The sequence below is a fragment of the Anomalospiza imberbis genome, chromosome 2 (genome assembly GCF_031753505.1).
Source record: "Anomalospiza imberbis isolate Cuckoo-Finch-1a 21T00152 chromosome 2, ASM3175350v1, whole genome shotgun sequence".
Taxonomy (NCBI): Eukaryota; Metazoa; Chordata; class Aves; order Passeriformes; family Viduidae; genus Anomalospiza; species Anomalospiza imberbis.
Window position 1 is genome coordinate 39,681,005 of NC_089682.1, and position 19,204 is coordinate 39,700,208.

Genomic DNA, 19,204 nt, shown 5'->3' on the forward strand with positions numbered 1-19,204 from the left:
ACAATTTTAAATTTATTTTAGCCTCTTATAACAGAATACAGAAGACAATGATTAAATGAACTTTTTGCCTTGAGATTTAAACAACACTCACAATCAGTAAGGTTATTCATTTTCCATTACTTTGAAATTTTAACTATAATAGAGCCTGAATGGGCCTTAATTTTAAGAAGAACTTCACTGACTAACACAGTCGTTTATTGGTCATTATAAGAGTCAAAGGAGTTGGTATAAACTGAAACAATATGGAATTTTTCTAACTTTAATTATGAAAGTAGTAATGATCAATTCCCACTTACAATTGAGATAATGCTTGAAATATTTTTATTCAGTAAAGCTATTACAATGTATTCTTAAAAATGTTTCATCCTTAGGAAATATTGATTAATCCATGTATTGAAACAGACAGAAATTTGTCCCTGACAGAAAAATTATTCTCAAAGACTCCAACAGATCTACCCACAGTAAACTATATTTTCATATACTCTGATTTACCTCCAGAGCTTGAAAACCTGGTATATCACATAATTACACTTTATAAAAAGCATTTTGTAATTGATGTCTGCATAGGAAATGTCTTTCCTCTCATTTAGCAGTTCTTGTGTGATTTTTGTGTCCTTGAGAACAAGTTTGAGCTATGAAAAAATATATGGAAGGTTCCAGAAACTTGAAAGTTTTTTGAATAATAACAAAAAAGCCTATAATTAGCATGCCTTCCTCAACTGTGAAATTTCTTCTAAAAGCCGATGAGAAGATTATTATCCATTGGTTGATCTTCAAGAATTAATCCAATTTGGTGGTCTTTTTATTTTTGTTCTTTTGGCTCTAATTTTTTTATACATCAAAGCAGTGAAAAAAATACACTGAGCCAGATTATGTCATCCTTACTCACTCTGAGTCCCATCAGCTCCATGCAATCCCAGAATTCAATTAAGCTACCTGTGAAGTGAGATAGTTCTCAGCATGAGAAATCACTGAAGCCCTACATGATGATGAAGCAAGGTCACTTATGTTTCCATCTTCAGTCACTATCCAGAGAAGCTATTCAAACATTCCTCCTCCACAGCCTTGAATAAGTCTACAGGATAAGTTTTTCTCTCTTTTTTTTTAAACAAAACAGAATAATATTGTCTCTTAGCAAAACTTAAAAAAAAAAAAATAGAAAAGGACTCATTTCTGCAAATCACAGATTTTTCTTCAACAGAAAAAGGAAAAAAAAAATTACCCTGCTTCTTGCTGATCCACCCCATAGTGCTCCAGCTCTGTGCCTGGAAGTGGCTGCACAGGAGGGGGTGGCAGGGGAACACTGGCCCAGGTTGAACCATTGTTTTTCTGGGGCTTGGCAGTATTTTTGTTTTTCTTCTTTTTCCCTCCTTTTCCACCTGCAAATCCAATAAAATAAAAATAAAATGTTAGAGCTATAATGTTGGAAAAAAAGGCCAACTATTTACATTTCTTTGACAGAATTCTGATTCCAGAGCACATGCTTCAAAAAGATGTATTTGTATCTCAGCTGAATCAGCATCAACGTGCTAATGCTGTCACAAGGTTATAGGAAATAATAGAATGGAATGGAGAATATTCTGAATATTTACTGAAAATCACTTATTTTTATACCTCTGTACATTTGCACCACAGTAGTGCAGAAACAAGGAAAGACAGGTTTACCTGCATAAGAAATATATTTCCTGATTTATTCATGTGCACTTTATAACTTCTTGAATTCACTCTTAGATAAAATTATAATAAAACATAGCAAATGATTTCAAATGTCAGAATCCACTGTGATTATATTACAGTTTTGCATAATCACTTTCTGTGGAAAACACAGAGGTTAAGGACACCATCCAAAAAAATTGTCATTGGAGTCAGGACTTTCAAGACAAGAAAAAATTGTTAAAACAAAAGAAACAGGGTTTTGTTGATAGGAATTTCCTAATTTATGTTTTTCTTAAGAACGGGAAGTCATGTGCAATGTGTTATGACTGACTGTTTCACCAGATTCAAATATCTTGTGCCACTATGGAGAAGAGGTTCTATTTCTGATACACATCTCTAATGGATGAGGTAGAAATGAAGTGAGCAATGCATTTTGGTTAAACGCCCTGCTCTTCTCTTATTGTCCTTGGATCCACTTCTCCAGCTGAAACACTTCCATACGTGGGAGAGTGATCTTACGGAGAAAGCTCTCATCCCACTTGGTTTGCTTCTTTTATTTTTCCCTGACTTCTTTTTCTTGTCAGGAATTCATTAAGAGGAAGAATGGCTCAACATTTTGAATCCCTTGACTGCCTGGGGACTCATATATTTTTTTGGAGCTCTGTTTTGGCTTTCAAACTCTTTGTTGGGTGGAGGAATGGTTTGTCAGATGACTTTTCAGTGGGGTGCCCAGCTGCTCTCACTCATCCCTGGCCTGCTGCAGAAAGCACAGTCTAATCCATCTCACCTACTGATGTCCCCTGATGATTTATAAGGATCAGCCAAAAAAACCCTCATGTAAAAATGAATCAATGAATCAAGAAAGCCACAACTGACTGGTCAGGGAGGGTGGCATGATGTGCACTGGCAGGCACTGCCTTCTGTGCCATGGTTCTAACTTTAAGCACTGAGAAACACAGAAGGAGGTGAAATTCTAGCAATAGAGACAAGCTCCTGTCGTGGGACTTTTTGTCTGTGAGACAGTGGCTTTTTTCTGTTACCTCCAAACATCAGCTGGATGAAAACAGGAACAAATAGAGAGGAAAGAAAAAGGTGATTCTGTGACTAAGAAGCAGCCAAGACTTCTCTTTTCACCTCCTGTTGTGCCTGCTAGAGACAGGCAAGAAGCCCAGCAATATTTCTAATCGACCTGGCTGGCAGCATATTGCAAGCAAGACTTTGCTTTCCACTACTCAATTCCAGACCAAAGCTCTTCCTTCCTTCCTTTTTTGTTTTGGAGTATTTATAGTAAGTCCAGCCAAGATCCTGTGATTCACTGTGTGTGAACTGAGCTAATATTACTTCTATTAGGATGGAAAACAGATTCTTCCTTCTGTTTGTAGCCTGGCAGAGAGGGTAGCTTTCTTGAAAAGGGAAAGAACATTTTGACCGGTGAAAAGAAACCCCAGTGACAGTGGAGACAGAGGAACAAATATATGAACCTTCTGGAGAGAAAGTGAAGCTTTCAAAGCACAGGTAGGGCAAAAAATGTGGAGTTAGAAATAGGGTCACTGAACAGTGCAAAGGAAGTAGGTTAATTTTAATTTGTGAGACATGGAGAAATTTTTTTAAAGTCAGCAGGAGTAGGACCCAACAAGAACTAAGGCAGGTGGGTCTGCATTAGGAGGAAAGCACATGAATGGTTTTTATGATCCAGGAGGATTTAAACTAGGAACACACAGAGAAGGGAAATGCAGAGAACAACTTTGGCTTAGACATTAGTTGAGGTGAAGAGGAAGATTTATCATCTTGATGATCTTTGGAGACTGGTAAAATGTAGGTTGACATGTGGAGTGTTAATATGGGAGTCACTTGGATTTTGGGAGTTTCAAAGAGAGAAATTAGAGATAATGGAGATATTAAGAGTGAAGCAGAGAGACAAGGGACTTGTTTAGTTGAAGAAATGAAAGAAGAGAACTCCAAGGTCATTGCTGGTAGGGGAAAGCAGCTTACACTGTACAGTTGGGCAGGAGATTTCTCTTCTGTCCCCATAGGCAGTTAGTCCACTGTCAGACTGGTGGGACAGACACCGAACACAAAAAGCCTGATTTATGTTTGAAAACTGATGCACTGAAGACTTGTTTCCCCATAACAACAATGCCTGATGCTTCAGTGTCTTCTCACACTGAAATTCAATTATATTGTTTAAATCTCTAGGTGAATTGGGAGAAAGAATTTGCCAGTTGGGCTACTGATCCTAGTACAGACATCATCTGTGCAAACTATAGCTACAAAATTTCCCTGCCTCATAAAGCAGTTGAGGTTTTAGCTGTTTTCCATTCCACGGTGGGCCAGGAATTCTCATGATATTCGTGTAAGAGAGACAGAAACTTAGTCAGAATAATGAGTAGTACTTAAAGTACTAACCAAGGAAATGAGAGAAGAAATCCCTGCTCACCCTGATGGGGACTACGTAATCAAAGCTGGTCTCTGACTCCATTGATGCTCTAATTATCAGACTATTTGAAGGTCTCCCCCAGTTTCTTGAGTATTACAGACATAATTATCCTGTATCAAAGGCATAATTAGTGAGCAAGGGAGAGCAAAATACTGACTCTGCAGTCCAGCAATCTGGCAATCATCTGAGCACTGGGGCATCCAGTTGTGAGCTGCTTTGGTCACAAGAGTGCCCTGGCCACATGACTGACTATAACCCTAAGTTTCCAAGTGTCATCAGCAAATTCACTTCTGACTGAGAACCACTACACATAATATGTTGCATTTGAAATATTTCATCAAAGTCCAGCCTTTGATCAAAGGGTATTTTCCAGTGACACTTCCTATTTTCTGAGAAAACTCTTAGGCAGCCTTAGCTGTCAACATATCTAAAATGTGATATTGCCCTCTAATACCTGACATATATGTACCTCAGCACATCCATTTCTGCATTTTCATGCAGCCTGGGAAGCAAGCTGATTTCCTAAGCTACTTGTCAATATATCTCACATGCAAGAAACAAGAACTGTTCTTGAAGTATTTCAGCTTCCAGATACCTCTCTGACAATGTCATAAGCCTATTTTTTGGTCTCAGTCAAATCAGCTAATGCTCCCCCTTGAGAAGGCAACACTTGCAAACACATTTGGCTGAGTCATGGGCCAATGATAATAGGCATCTTATCTCAAGATTCAGTTTGAAAAGTCATTTTAATTGGCATAAAGAAGCCATTTCTAGATTTGGTGTGTTACTGGGAGGACTGCTCCAGCTTAAAGTGGAAATTCAAAAGGCTGTAGATATATTCTGAATATCAAAAGTAAATCTTTTCAGTGCTCTCATATTTCAGCTAGGTGAAATCACAGATTTTGATCTTAACTGTTGCCTTTTCAGTTTTTGTCTTGACAAAAAAAAAAAAAGACAACTATACATAACATAAGCAACAAGAAAGCAAAATTAAAGAAATCAAGAAAAAAGGTGTGCTCAGATATAATACACAACCACATGTACTATGATCATTTTCATCTGATGAAAATGCATCATATATCCAATAGAACATGCAGCACACACATAAAATTTACATCCTGTTTGTATGTAAACTTGGCACAATTTGTTGAAACCCCAGTCACCTTTCAGGGCCTTACAACTATTTCCAACCTGCTTCACTGAGGAACAGCATTTAGAAACAGCTTGTGAGAGTGGGTTATCTGTTAACAACTCAACAAAAATAATAATCTCCTCATGAAGTTCAGTGTGGGGAGACCTATAAACTGAGGATGGATGCAGAAATAAATTTGCTCTGTAGATTATGTCAGAGAAAGAATGTGACAAGGCGAGGCTGGCAGCTGTGCTGACAAACGCCACACGAAAGGACTCTCCAGTTATCTCCAAGTAGGTTCTGCTAAAGGCTTTTTTTGTTTCAGTAGAGTCCCACGTGGCATTGTTTGCTGCTGGGCAGGAACTCTCATGGCTATCCTCAACTGGTGCCTGGGAGATCTTCTGCCTCCCTGGCGAGCCGCTTGCCAAAACCCCTCCGTCCCTCGCTCCCCTACGCACGGCGACGGAACCAACCTGAGAGGCTGCCACTCCTTTCGGAGCTGTTGTGGGAGCTGGTGGTGCTGAAATCCTGTGACTGGTTGTGTGGCAATCTATTAGCCAGTCCCTCAGCCACCCGGTAGTCAGGGATGTAAAGCAAGGCTAAGGGTTAAACGGCAGAGGTCACAGTGGCATCGTGGGATTAGTCGACAGCACAAGCACATGCGACGCATGCAGTTAGCAAGTCAGGGCAGGTGGGATGGGGTGGCAGGTTTTAACTTGGTTATTTTTAAAGGTACACCTACTCTAGCCTAATGGAAGACAGATGGCTTGGTGACTAGCACAGGAAAAAGAGCATTAAAAGCACAGTGCAATGTATTTTGTGATCAGGTGAGGTTCAGCACACATGCAAGGTGTGCAAGCATTAGTTCAGGTCAACATGAGCAGTGTCTCACAGAGCTAAAAATAATTTTCTAATTCATGCACAGATGATACAGTACACAAAGTCAAGGGCTCTGGAAAATAAGAGCTGTAATTACCATTGTTGCCTTTGCCTTGGTCTGGAAGAGAGTAACCAAATCCCATGAGGTCATTTTTTTGTTGAATTGAGCTTTTCCACTGTGGATCTGGTAAATCGACAGCCAGCTCGTGGATGCTGTTGGAATGCAGGATCTGGGTGGTGGCATATGGTGTAGCCTGCGTTATTTGGCTGGAGCTGTTGTAACTGGTTTTGGTGGTGAAGTCGATGCTGCTGTAAATGGCTCCATCGGAAAGCATCGTAGCAGTTTTATCTCCTTGCCCTGGCACTGGTGGCAGCACATCTGTGGAACGAAACAAATCACTGATGCACAGGAAGCCTGAAAGTACCAAGGTTTAAGCTGAGAAATAAACGTGTCATTTTGCACGTTTGCATTTCAGCTGAGACAAGTCCATGAGCCAACGAAGGGAGGATGATGTACAACCATCGCCAAGTTATCAGCAGCTGTGACAGGCCTACCACTTGTCCTTCACGTCTCACTGCCTAAAACCATCTTTTTTTTTTTTTTTTTCTCTCATACCTTCAACTGTGAAAGTGAAGTTTGGAATATTTCTCTACTGAAGAATGTTTTCAGTTGTTCACTCTATGTCAGAACCAATGAAACTGTCTGGGCTTCAGGGAAATTATGAAAGGAGAGAATTTACAAATCACAGAGGGAACTTGCCCAGCAAATAGGTAGAAGAACTCTCAAAGTATTTTTTTAAGGGCATCACCATGATTTCCTTGAAACTTTTTGCATCAGCTTATCTAATTTTCCTTTTGACATTAGTCAGTACATTCCTTCTTTTCAACAAAAGAAAAACCTGACATAAACAAGTTATTTCTGATACATGAAAGAAAATTTGATATTCTGAAGGGATTTAGGTGATCAGTCCCTCAAAATGGTGAATAATGGAGAACAACTTGTTCAAAATCTCCACTACATTTACCTGAAAGCCATTGCAGCATATTTAACTAAACATCTGCTGAGTTTTCTCAATATTTTGAATCCTATCCCACACTGCAATTTGTATCTTTAATCAGTTTCATTGGCAGTCTCTCCCCTTACTAAACACTGAAGTGACCTTTGCTGGTGGAATACTAGATCTAGAAACTGAGACTAGTGAAGTGTGAAGAATCTAATGATGACTCGCATGATGTCCCAAGGAGAACCATAGCTTAGCAGATAACCCTCCTTCCTGCTCTCTCAGAGGCCAATATCTCAAATGGTACTATTTTTACAATTCATTTAGACTCTGAAAAGTTGAATCAATTCCAGAATGTACTTCTTTAAAAAAATCCTTCATTTATATGCCATTTTCTTTCTACAGCCAGATGGCAGATACAGGTTCCAACTGTTAAATCATACTTGAGATAATGCATATTCCTATAGTGAAGTTGTTCAGATACTATTCTAGGGATCACAGCCATTTTTATGTACCTTAAGCCCCAGAAAGAAAGGATGATTCTTGCACGTAGTCAAGGGTTTAAGCTCAGTTCTAAACTCAGATGTGGGATTTGTGAAACCTCAGGGAATACATTTGTACTCTCAGTGTCTCAAAGACTTATCCAGCAATGAGATGTGACACCATGGTCTCCTCACACTGATTTGGTATTTTTTGTTTGCTTTAGTTGTTTTTTTTTTGGGGGGGTTTAGTATTTTTTTTCCTGGGATGAACATTTAGATCACAGAACTATTTTCTTTTGCATTCAGGTGTGCTACAGTGAACATTTTGACATGGACCCTAATAACATTTTTTGTCTCTGGGCAGCAACATAATATTAACAATAAATAAGGCAATAGCAAATGCTCAGCAGAGACACTGCAGAAAGAGAGATTAAATTTGGTTATGGTTTTGCATACAGCAGGGAAATGGGTGCAATCAAGTATTTAAAAGATCTTAATTGTATTAAGTTATGTCTGCAGATAAATTGCAAGTGAAAAAAAATTACAATTAATGCAAACTATAGCCCATATTTTAAAATCACGCTGTTACTATCTGCACATATGCAATGTGCTTTCCAGAGGCAGTACACAAACAAAAATGCATCTGTGTGCAAATGCAACATGAGATGTGAGAGACAAGTGCAGTCCTATCTTTCTTGCATTTCATCCACAATATGAACATTTCTCCTTTCCACAATTGGTTCCGTCAAAGTATAATGGCTTGAAGTTTAGTAAATAAATTCTGTTGTTGATGTATAAAGTGAAGTAAATCCAGCTCAACCTGTCTGTTGGATTTGAAGACTAAAGGAAGTAAAAACTAGCAAAATGCTCATCTCTGAAGTACTCAGACATACATCTGTCTTTTAGTGCATATTTCTGGCAACTGAAGAGGTATCATCTCTATACAGTCATTTTAAAATGGAGAACTATTCATGTGTACACACTTGAAAGGGAAGTTGCATAGCTGCCCACCAGCCAAGGACTTTCAGTCATTCTTACTGATAAGCTGAGGTTCTCCAGACATTCTGGGAATTTTCAGTACAAGCACAGATTACTTTTTACCTCAATATACATTTAAGCACTCAAAAAGTTATTAAGTAGAGATTTTACAAAGTGCCGTAGCCACCGAGTAAAAGTCAAGTGTGATTTGCAAGTTGTCATAGCAAAAACACCACATTGTACATTTCAGACCAAAGATGAAGATGCACTTCTCATTGGAAACTTTCCCCAAAATCCAACTTTTGTTTGTAACTCTTGAAATAAATGAAATAGTGCTGGAATACTTGTGCAGGGAAGCTCTTTCTTGCTGCCTTGGAGATGCAATACCATTTTGTGGCCTTACATGAATCCAAGTCTCACCTGTGCTTCCCACTCACAGCCTTGCTCTCAAATGTCTATCTAGGACAGTGGATCTCACTCTAAAGAGAAATTTTAGGACTGCCTGCCTCAGCTTCTGAGTTTCCAGGGTGAGTGATGTCACCCAACTCTTTTGAAATTCTTACAGAACTTTTATGTTATCACAGACCTTTTAACCAGTAAAAGAGGCCCAAGCTCCATCTATATGGCTAATATTCCATCTCTGCATGTTAAAATACCTCCAATCAGTCTTTAATGCAGAAACATCTAATCTCAGCTGCTGAAACAGATAGAGATAAGTGATCCCAAACCACCCAGAATAAAAGTTTCAGCTCAACTGTAAAGATCATGGGTGGAATTAAGCTGCGGGATTTTAAAACGTAACTGTTGTATCTCTTGCATGAATTTGGACCTATGCCTCAAGCACACTGAGGCAAAATTTTTTTAAAAAATGCTTCCAATTTCAGTTGTATAGAGCCAAATGTTAGAAGAAAATGGTAATTTTTCTGTATTATGTGGGTTTAAGAAAAGATGGAAAAGTACTGGAGGGTTTTATTTTCAAGATATTCACAACAAAGAAGCTGGCAGAAATTCAATTGCCTTGTAAATATTATCCAAAGTTTTGCTTACTTTTAAATATTTTTGACAAGAACTTTATAACGTTTTTATACAGAATATAAATCTAGTGTGTTTTGTTGTAATTTTAAGTCACAGTAGTCAAACCACAGGCAAGAGGCTTTTCATGGGAATGTATACCCAATATGATGGATGGTCTGCAGAAGCAGATTCTGACCAGCATGCAGAATTAGCTGTGTTCTCACAGAAACCAAGGAAGTAACAGAGAGATGGAAATATTACTATGACTTTTAAAAATTCCAATCCTACATCTTAAAATTCCCATCTGAGTTAAATTTTTGAAATTAAATAACCCCTCTAAAAATTCCTTCCTCATTGTAACAATACATCTTTACCTCACACCCCAAAAGGTGCTCTCTCAAGTAAAAATGGAAACAAACCCCTAAAAGATCGAAATAGTTCCCTTTTATGTATCCTTTCCTCCAATGAAAAAGAAAGTTGCTTAAGACCTTTGAGGTTTTTTTCACAGATTATGGTTGAGACTGAGAGCAGGACCCTGAGAGCAGGAAGAGGATGAGTAAGGTGACAGCAACAAAGTTCTGGTGTCCTTCTGCTGAAGGAACATCTTTCCTGCATCTCCAGAGCTCTCCTCTGCTCTTATGGACATCCTCCATCCCTGGCTATACTGCCCTTCATGGTACATTGCTCATCTCCACAAAGAAGGGAATAAGGTTGAGACACAAATCCATTTCTCTTGACATCATAAGCAGACCCTGTCTCACCACTGTGGGGCAAATTACAAACTAAACCTACATTTTTAAAAAGTAAAAAGAGATAAAGTGAAAGGAACATTTTAAAGTCAATTTTCAATCAAATCTAGAAAGAAAGAAACACATAGAAAGAACTATAATGATAAAAATTTTATACAGTATTCATCATAGATGCTAACTAATGGAAGCCTATTTCAAAATATCGGGTGACTTAACAAAAGGAAACCTACCTCCACGACCAAAATTCCCAAGATCATTGGGTCCACTAGTGCTGTTGTTTACTGGCAGACTTGTGGCAGGCCAAGAGTCTGCAAGCCAAGGATAACTGGGGTCACTGGCATTCAACAGACCTGGTCGACTGAAGCAGAATAAGAAAAAGAGATATACACACAAATTATATAAATATATATATATATATATATATATATATATATATGAAATTACAATACCTGTGAGAAAAGCAATGATGGAAGAGAGCATATTACTGTTCTTCTAACACCATAGGTAACTAACATTTTAGGAGACTTTAATTTATTTCAAATTACAATTGTATAGTCTTTGATGATTTAAAGACCTTGAGCAGTTAATTAAGGTTATATACAAATCAACTTTGTCAGTAGAAGTGGGACTAGGCATCCGTTGTGACTCTGCCAGAATCCAAATGAACTCTGTTGTCTGTGTGAAGCAGGAGTTAGGCAGCACCATCATGGGATCCTACGCCAGGGCTGAATGATAAATTACCACCTCGAGGGAGCCATCACTCAAACTGATTGCTCCATATCAGCCATTTCCAGGACTTTGGGCTACTATTTCTTCCTTCCCTTGCATCCCAAATGCATGCCTGTCATCTACAGGCTGGTAACTCTTTCTTTGAGCACTCTTGGATGGTTTAGAGGCAAACAGGTTTGAGGAGGATTAATGGAAAGTCCACAGCTATCTCTGTGTGCCACTACTGCATGGCTTTTATATCCCTGTAATTCCCACTTTGAGAGCAGTGTTAAACAGGGAGCATAGTGAAAGAGAAGGCACTCTCGGGCCACGAGGCACCATGTCTCTCTCACCCCAGCATAAACCAAACTTTAGCAAGGCAGGTGGATTGTTTGTATTTGTGTTCAGCAGGGGAAACAAATCGTTTGCTGCAGACACCCTTTTCCCCCACATGAAAACAAAAAGCCGTCCGCAGTTCCGCAGTTTCCCTGGGTTATTAAAGCTCTCGTGAAGTTGGAGCAACATCTCCCATCACTGAGCATTACAGACCCCTGCCTGGAACAATCCCTAAGAGAAACATTGGTTTCTATGGAAACGGCAATAAGACGGCCCAGCCACATTCGTGCCACATCTACTCGCTCTCATTAGGCCTAATCTCTTTTTGCTAAAATATTGATTAAACAGGAGATTGGAAGTTATTACCAGGGCCTAATTACAATCTCCATATTGGCAAAGGGAAAATAGATGAGGATATATGGGCCCGTTATCAGCTTTTATCAATTTCAATTGAGCAGCCAAAGTTGTGGAATCCAGTCCTATCAATCTACAGCCTATTCATCATCCATGAATCATTTATTTTGTGATCGATTAAGTGTAATTGTTCACTCACAGCAATTTAGGGGAGCCAATAAGGAGTCTTAAACAACAGCAACTTCATTTGCTAATGTCTAATTAATGCAATAAACATCCCAGTAACAAATGAACACATTCTTTTTGATATTTACTACTCATTTCTTCCAGGACATCTGGGAGATATGAAACATCTGGGCTTCTTTCTTCCAAAGTGCACAACAGATAGGTCATTAAACCTCTTGGTAAGCTACTTAACTCCTCCTAGCGCTATCAGTCTTCCCAATGATGGGCTATGACCCAAGTGCATCACCTATAGCATTTTTCAGATCCCTTACTTTAAGAATAAACACAGTGGAAAGACCTTTATACAAAGAAACATACCTTCCATTGCTCATTAGTCCTCCATCTCCTCTTTGGAAGGTGACTGTGTTTTGGTCGGAAAAAACAAAACAAACATACACACACACAAACACACATATAAGACAGGGGAAAATCAATTAGTAATAATTAAAAGTAACAATTCAAGCTCCTCAGTGTCCGAGGTTGGAGGTCTCTTGGCACCCTCCCATAATAAAGCACAGAAATGACAAAAAGAGGCTCAAGCACATTGGGGCTACAGTTCATTTAGGATTTCACTGCACATTACTGATTGACAGCACGTTACTGATTGCTCTGTACCTTGCAAGGATAAGCAGCCACTGAGCAAAAGGCCTGAATTCACCACAGGCCCCTTCATACAACTCTGCATTGCAAGTTTGAGCCATGTGATCAAATTGTTTTCTTGGCTTGCTTCTGCTTCAGCACATTATGACATTGCACCAGTGAGTTAATAACATCATGTCGTAATGCAGTAATATAATGTCACCACAAAAATATGTCATTTCCCAGGACAAACACAAAGAGGTGGCAGCTCTATTACAGCTGAAGGGATGGAAAAAAGCACCCAGCTGCACTTTTTCCATTAGAAGTACAGTTTAAGAACTAGCACCCATACATAAATGCATACATGCCAGTGTCACCGGGAAGAAAAAGTGTTTCTAGTCTTCCATCCATGGGGATGCCAAGGACATAATCAGAGGGAGACAATTGCTTTTATCTCTCCACTCACGGGTGTTTGACAAAAACCAGCCTCTCCCTTATCTATCTATTAACAGGATTATATTTCAGGGCAATATATGTAAACCCACATTACTGGTGAGATGCTAATTGACAACATTTGATGATCTTTTCTGAAACACTGAAAAAATATTTTGAATCAAGGCCAGCAGACTACTCTGGTTCTCAGTGGCAATATTCCATTATTTATTGTCAGGCATAGATAAAGCAGACTATTAAATTATACCAATGTCCTGGACACCTGCAGCCTTAAAGGCCTCTGACTGGATGAGGGTTTGAATTTCAGTGAGGAATGGAAGAGTTTGTGACCAGCTAATTTAAAATAGACTTTCATTTGGAAATACTATTTACCTTTGTAAGACAGTTGGTCCCATCAGTAAACTGTAGCTCCCAGATTATTTGCAAGATTTTCCAAGTATTAGTCCAAACTAGACTAACTCAGGATTAGGTTTTCTATTACACACTATTCTAATCAGACAAAATTACTACAGCCAATAGAAATTCCGTGTTCATCAAAAAAATAAGCAATCACATAAAGCCACTGGGAAAACTCTTCTGATACCTTATAGAATCCTTGTTACTTTATTAACTCCTAGGGTAATTTCACAGTGCACATTCAGCAAAGGGGACAAAACTGGCCCCTCTGGAAGCTCTGCTGAAGAATAGTAGGGTGATTAATTACCCTTCACTGCACAGCAGACTAATACCAATATCAGAAAATCACTGCAGTCATATGTCACATCAAAATGGTTAATAGCTGAATTTTAAAAGGGTGTAATCAAACCAATTAATGAAAAGAAAATCAAAATGCAAGTATGGAAAGTACTAAATAAAGGTCTGCTTTGAAAAACAAGACATGGTAAAACATTGTGGGTAATTACTTTTAGAGGCAATGCTACTTTCATTCACGTGATATCTAAAAGGCTGTCAAATGATTTCCACTCGTTGTGATAAGTGAATAATCTGAAGTGCTGTGCATATCATATGTGATTATGCAAAGATGTGGGTACTGCCTGGCTTTGATTCCAAGTATCTTGGTCAGTAGTATATTAGATGCTGTTTCCTTCCTCCTCCTCTCCTCCAAATTTAATACTTGATTTCTCCAACTTTCTGCATTTGTCAAAGCAATAAAAATAAGGAAAACAAGAAATGAAGGCCCGTTTGATAGCAACCTTTATAAATAAAGTTTACAGATGTAAGGGAATTGCAGTAAAACATATTTTCTGCAAACTGCTTGGATTAATGCTCTTGTTTAGGCTGTCATCTACCAGAAATTATTTGAGGTAATTTTGTTGCCACTCATATACCACGTACAGGTGTGTGAGCTTTTAAATGTGCATGCCATGTGAAGAAAAAAAAAAAAAACAACACAACAATATTTGTAGTCTACAAAGTATTTATATCCTTGTGTACTTTTATAAAGCAAAGCTAAAATCAAGGAGCTAGTGGGTGATTTCAGCAATGTTTGCCTGACATATTTTATTTTCTGTGTAGGCAAGTATGGAAAAACTCCCAGGCATGCCATGAAAACTCCATCAAGAGCACATGACATAGAAATCTCGTTTATAGAGCCATAATTGCTGCAGGTCGGCTGTGGCATAAGAGATTGTTGAGAAAAAAACCAAGGATCACAGAATTTGCTCCTTTTTCTTCCATGTGTCCTGGTAGTAGGAACTGTTTCCTGGTTTTGTGTTTTGTTGTTTTTTTTCTTTTTAATTTCCTGTGATATATCATCTTACACCCTCCCAATATATGCATCATCTTTAGAAGAAAGGTTCAGCTTGCAGTGACATTGTTTTTCCTAGGGAAGACTGAGTCTTGTTTATGTGGTGTATGGAGCTGGGAAGGAAAACAGGTTTTCTTGTTTACCCCTCACCCTGTACATCAATGTATGCATGGTTATAACCTCAATGAGAAAATAAACCAGAAAGCATTTTATTTACTTAATGTGCTTCGTGTAAAATGCTTTGGAATATCAACTAAGCTTGCCAAAATTCTTCTTGAAGTGTGGCCATGTCCCTGGGATGCTACAAAACCCCCCCATATTCCTGATGCCATCCATAAGTAGGCTACCTGAAGCTGGATAGAGAAGGTACCTTTCTTTTAGCATCAATGTTGTGAAAGGCAAGACAGCTAACAACAGTAGATATGGTCAGGCTGCCAAAAAAAGCACTATGTTTATCATTCCTGCCATACATTTTGTCAGCATTTTTTGCCTGCAGCTTGATTTCTGCAATTACAAAACAAGTCTAAACGCCTGAGTAGGAGCATACTTAATGCAATGCAGGCTTGTAGATGTCACTGTAAAAATAAAACATGCAGACAGCTGGCTTTATTCATCCTGTCTCCACTTCAAAAAGCAGCAGAGCAATTTCAAGGGGCAATGTAAGAGGAGGGAGGGAAGGATGTCCCTATCACTGACCCACCTATCTTCCTTGCTTTTTATCACCAAGGAAGCAAAAAAGCTCTTTCAGCAGTCTTTGCATCTGATACATGTTCTTAGAAAGGCTGAAGACCTGCAGGGATGAGATTGGTTTTCAAAAGAAGATGAAAAAATAACCTCTGCATAGAGAGATTTTGAAGGAATCCCCACCAGCCTATACTTCACGGACTGCAAAAATGCAGAAATATAATCCAAAGTGCATATTAAATGCATAAATATTTCAGGAAATTATATTGTATATATTTGTATGAAAACCAGCATATGTTAAGGAGCTTTTCACATGCTTTTTTTAAAATATATAAGGAGGCACCAAAACCATTTACTAATATTATCTGACAAGGTTAAACTTAATCTTCATGCCTGCTAGAACTGGAAAAATATGAATGTATAGTAAGTCGACATTCTGAGGCAAGGAATCTTTAGAAAGCTTTAGAAAGCTTTCTGTATGCCTATCTCTAGTAGGCCACATTTTCCTACTGCAAATGAAAACTTTAATGTTGCCAGCCAAGTCTCATTCCTTTTACTGATAAGCTGTTCCTCAAATATGAATGTAGATTAATCCTCTTTTAATAAGCATTAACTCAGAACAGATAATCAGCACATAAAAATTCCATCAAATCTTCTGTCTACCTTTGGATAATTCTGTCATATAGTTTATCCTCATTTAACAGTTTCAGGAGTTGCGCAAAAATATGTAACATTCCATGATTCTCTATTTTTAATTTGTTTTCTGCTTACTGGGTTTCAAAAAATCTTTAATCCCAAGGAGCACTAGTCACTAAATAAGCTTACTTATTCATAAGTTAAAATACATATTTACTTTTTTTGCATGACTGATAGCCTAGACACTTGAAAACACCTGAATACTTTGGTGAGTGTGTACTGGCACAACAAGTTTGAGGGTACAGGAAAGATAAGCATTAAAAAAAAAAAAAAACCAAACAAAAACCCCCAAACAAACAAACAAACCCAAAAACCACCCCACCCAAACAGTGCAGCAGTACTTTAGCACAAACTCAAAAAAGTGAGACCAATCCATCCTTTGTATTACAGGAGAAATGGTTGAAAAGGGACGACAGTTGTGTTTAGTGTCCTTGTGCTAGATTTGGTTTTGCTGAGAGTTATGTCCCAGTCACAAAAATGGATAGTCCTTGTACAGCTGCAGATGGTGACATTACTACTTACCAACAGAAATCTAACAAACATATTAGCTAAATTGTATGTTTTGTAGCACTGATATTACTGAGAATCAAGGCCTGGTGAGTCATGGTGGAAAGGGAAGTGGAAGAACATTGATGCACAGAATTGTGGCTCAGTAACTACTGGAGCCAGTTCAACTGAAAATAACTAAAAAGATTTAGCTGTAATTATCAATGCGACTTTATCTGTGACCATCTGAGCCATTGATCAGTACTTTTGAAAATGTTCCCAAAGACAGAAAGCTAAAAGTATTTAACTCAATCAGTTATTCTGCCCTGACAGAAATCGTTACAAACTGCCTGACATTTGCTGTTTGCTCTTCTCCCACACATGTTACAGTGGTGTAGTCACAAAGCAGAAATTGTGCAACTCAGGAGCTTAATAACAGAATACAAATAACAAGTGGTCCTAGTGAATGACCCATAATCTTCAAATGACCCAAAAGAACATTTTTAGCAAGTAATTAAAAAAACTGCATGGATTTGGACTTTTAAACAACTATTTTTAGCGTTCTATGTTCTACACACAGGCAAATACAGATGAAGAAAAATAAAAAAATATTCACATCAGAAATAACAGGGGATTTTTTTCTGAGTGTGAAATAAAGTTAGTATATAATTGTTAATATTATATAATAATAAGTAAGTAAATAATTAAGTATATAATAGATTAAATTCTCTACCTAATAGATTCAATTATTTACCACACAGTTAAATCTGTATGTTCTGCAACTCTCTGAAGGAAGAATTTAAAGCGGATGTCAGAACAAAAAGTGTGTACCTTCTATAATCTTAGTATATCTTAGTATATAATCTGAGTATATTAGGATAAATTCATCTTTAGTAAAAATTAATTGACAGATGTCTCTGAGGAGATTGTGAAAGCTACATACCACTGTCTAAATGACTGTATCTAAACCCAAACTGTTTATAAACCAGAACTTTGAAGTGAACAACATACAGTTGTGAGTGCCAAACCTCCACAAGCATAGGTATGTCTTTCTAAATGATATTATCAAGGGCAAATTAAAATATTAGAGAATTAACAAAGTTTCTTATGGAACTCTGGGTCTAAAGGCAAGAAACATGCACTGTGTTCTGTCATAAGGAAAGTACTTTTTTATATTAAAAAAATATTTTTGGACTCGATTACTGGAGGACTTAGTTCCTCAATTCATCCAAAAGTTAGTATAAGCCAGGAAATAATATAGTTCTATAAAGTCCACAAGATGTCAAAAGTGCTTTTAAAACAGAACATTTTTGGCACTACCTCTGATATATCCCAGTTGCCCAGCACATGTGGATCAACAGCATGAAATCATGCTCAGACCCTGTGGCTCCAGCACAACCCTGTGTCATGCCCACGCATGCCACAAACACAATGGTAAAAATGCACCACAGTTCAAGACAGCTGACAAAAGCATGGTCATAGGAACCAAATGCAAAGATGTATTTAGTTTTGGAAAAAACCCTATGTTGTGTCTCAAAGAAATGGCAATAAAGTGTTTAGGGTGGGATGTGCTGTGCCATAGCTTACAGTAACCTGACCAAACCTGCCTGGAAGCTAGGGGAGCAATCCTGAGCTCTCAGAGCTTTACCACAAGGACACTTCTCCCACAGAATGTCATGGGCTCCTGGGGCACACATCACCACCTTTAGTCATCTGCTCTTTCCTGCTAAGCTGAATACAAGCTGTGGCTGAAGGCAAGCAAGAGTGAGAAAGCAGATACTAAGCATGAGGAGACAGCTCTGGTAAAGGCAACTGAGGGGCCAAACTACACCCAAAACACTTCTGCTGGAAAACACTGAGATTTATCAGCCTTTAACACTGTAACACTGAGGTACAATTATTTTTGAGTTTCTAAATATCGAGATTAGGTATGAGAGCAGTAGCTAATTGTTTGCATTTATTATTATTATTATTATTATCATCATCATTATTATTATCATTATTATTACTACTACTACTAATAATAATAGTATTCTCTATTTTTCCTGACTATTCATATGTTGAATAAAGTGTTTGCAGCCTGCTGTTTCAGGCACTCTTTGGTTATGCTTCACATATCTTTAATCATGCTTATGTCTACTGTATAATAATCTACTGTATGCTGTCTTTTTAAAGATAAGAAAAATAGGACACCAGCTCTGAGCTGTATAGTAAGAAAAAAACCCCAAATATTTCAATTTCAAAAACGCTGCAAAGTCAATGAATGCATCAGTTAGTGACTAGATTGCTTGAAGGTCTGAACACCTCACGGTAAGGCAAACATATACTTAATTGAGAGCTGAAGTAGAAAAAAGTTTCATTTCTCCACTTGGACGTTTGAGCTTTAAAATCAAAATTCAGTTATATATGAATAATGCTTGTTTATGTTAAGTTAGTTGAGGCATCTGGTCCTGAAAATTACTTTTAAAACTGGATTTCAGAGAGTTAGGTGACTTAAGTATGCAGATTTATAGTGACAGAGACATTAGTGGTGGTAGATTTTACTTTTCCCTGGAATCCAGAGGAGAATGAATGCTACATTTTTATCACAGATAGGCAGCCAGAGTAT

General features: G+C 38.0%; 1 protein-coding gene across 21 annotated transcripts in view; it reads right to left on the minus strand.

The window, feature by feature from the left end:
• Positions 1 to 19,204, minus strand: part of ROBO2 (roundabout guidance receptor 2) — a 1,029,216-nt gene that overhangs the window by 40,090 nt on the left and 969,922 nt on the right. For 14 of the 21 annotated variants that reach the window (XM_068180595.1, XM_068180605.1, XM_068180593.1 and 11 more), the window contains 5 exons: positions 12,270 to 12,312; positions 10,559 to 10,686; positions 6,202 to 6,483; positions 5,699 to 5,824; positions 1,223 to 1,379 (listed from right to left, as the gene is read on the minus strand). In XM_068180595.1, coding sequence (XP_068036696.1) covers positions 1,223 to 1,379; positions 5,699 to 5,824; positions 6,202 to 6,483; positions 10,559 to 10,686; positions 12,270 to 12,312 — 736 coding nt within the window. The remainder of the gene's footprint in view (positions 1 to 1,222; positions 1,380 to 5,698; positions 5,825 to 6,201; positions 6,484 to 10,558; positions 10,687 to 12,269; positions 12,313 to 19,204) is intronic. The other 7 variants (XM_068180599.1, XM_068180609.1, XM_068180600.1 and 4 more) reach the window with 1 other exon arrangement.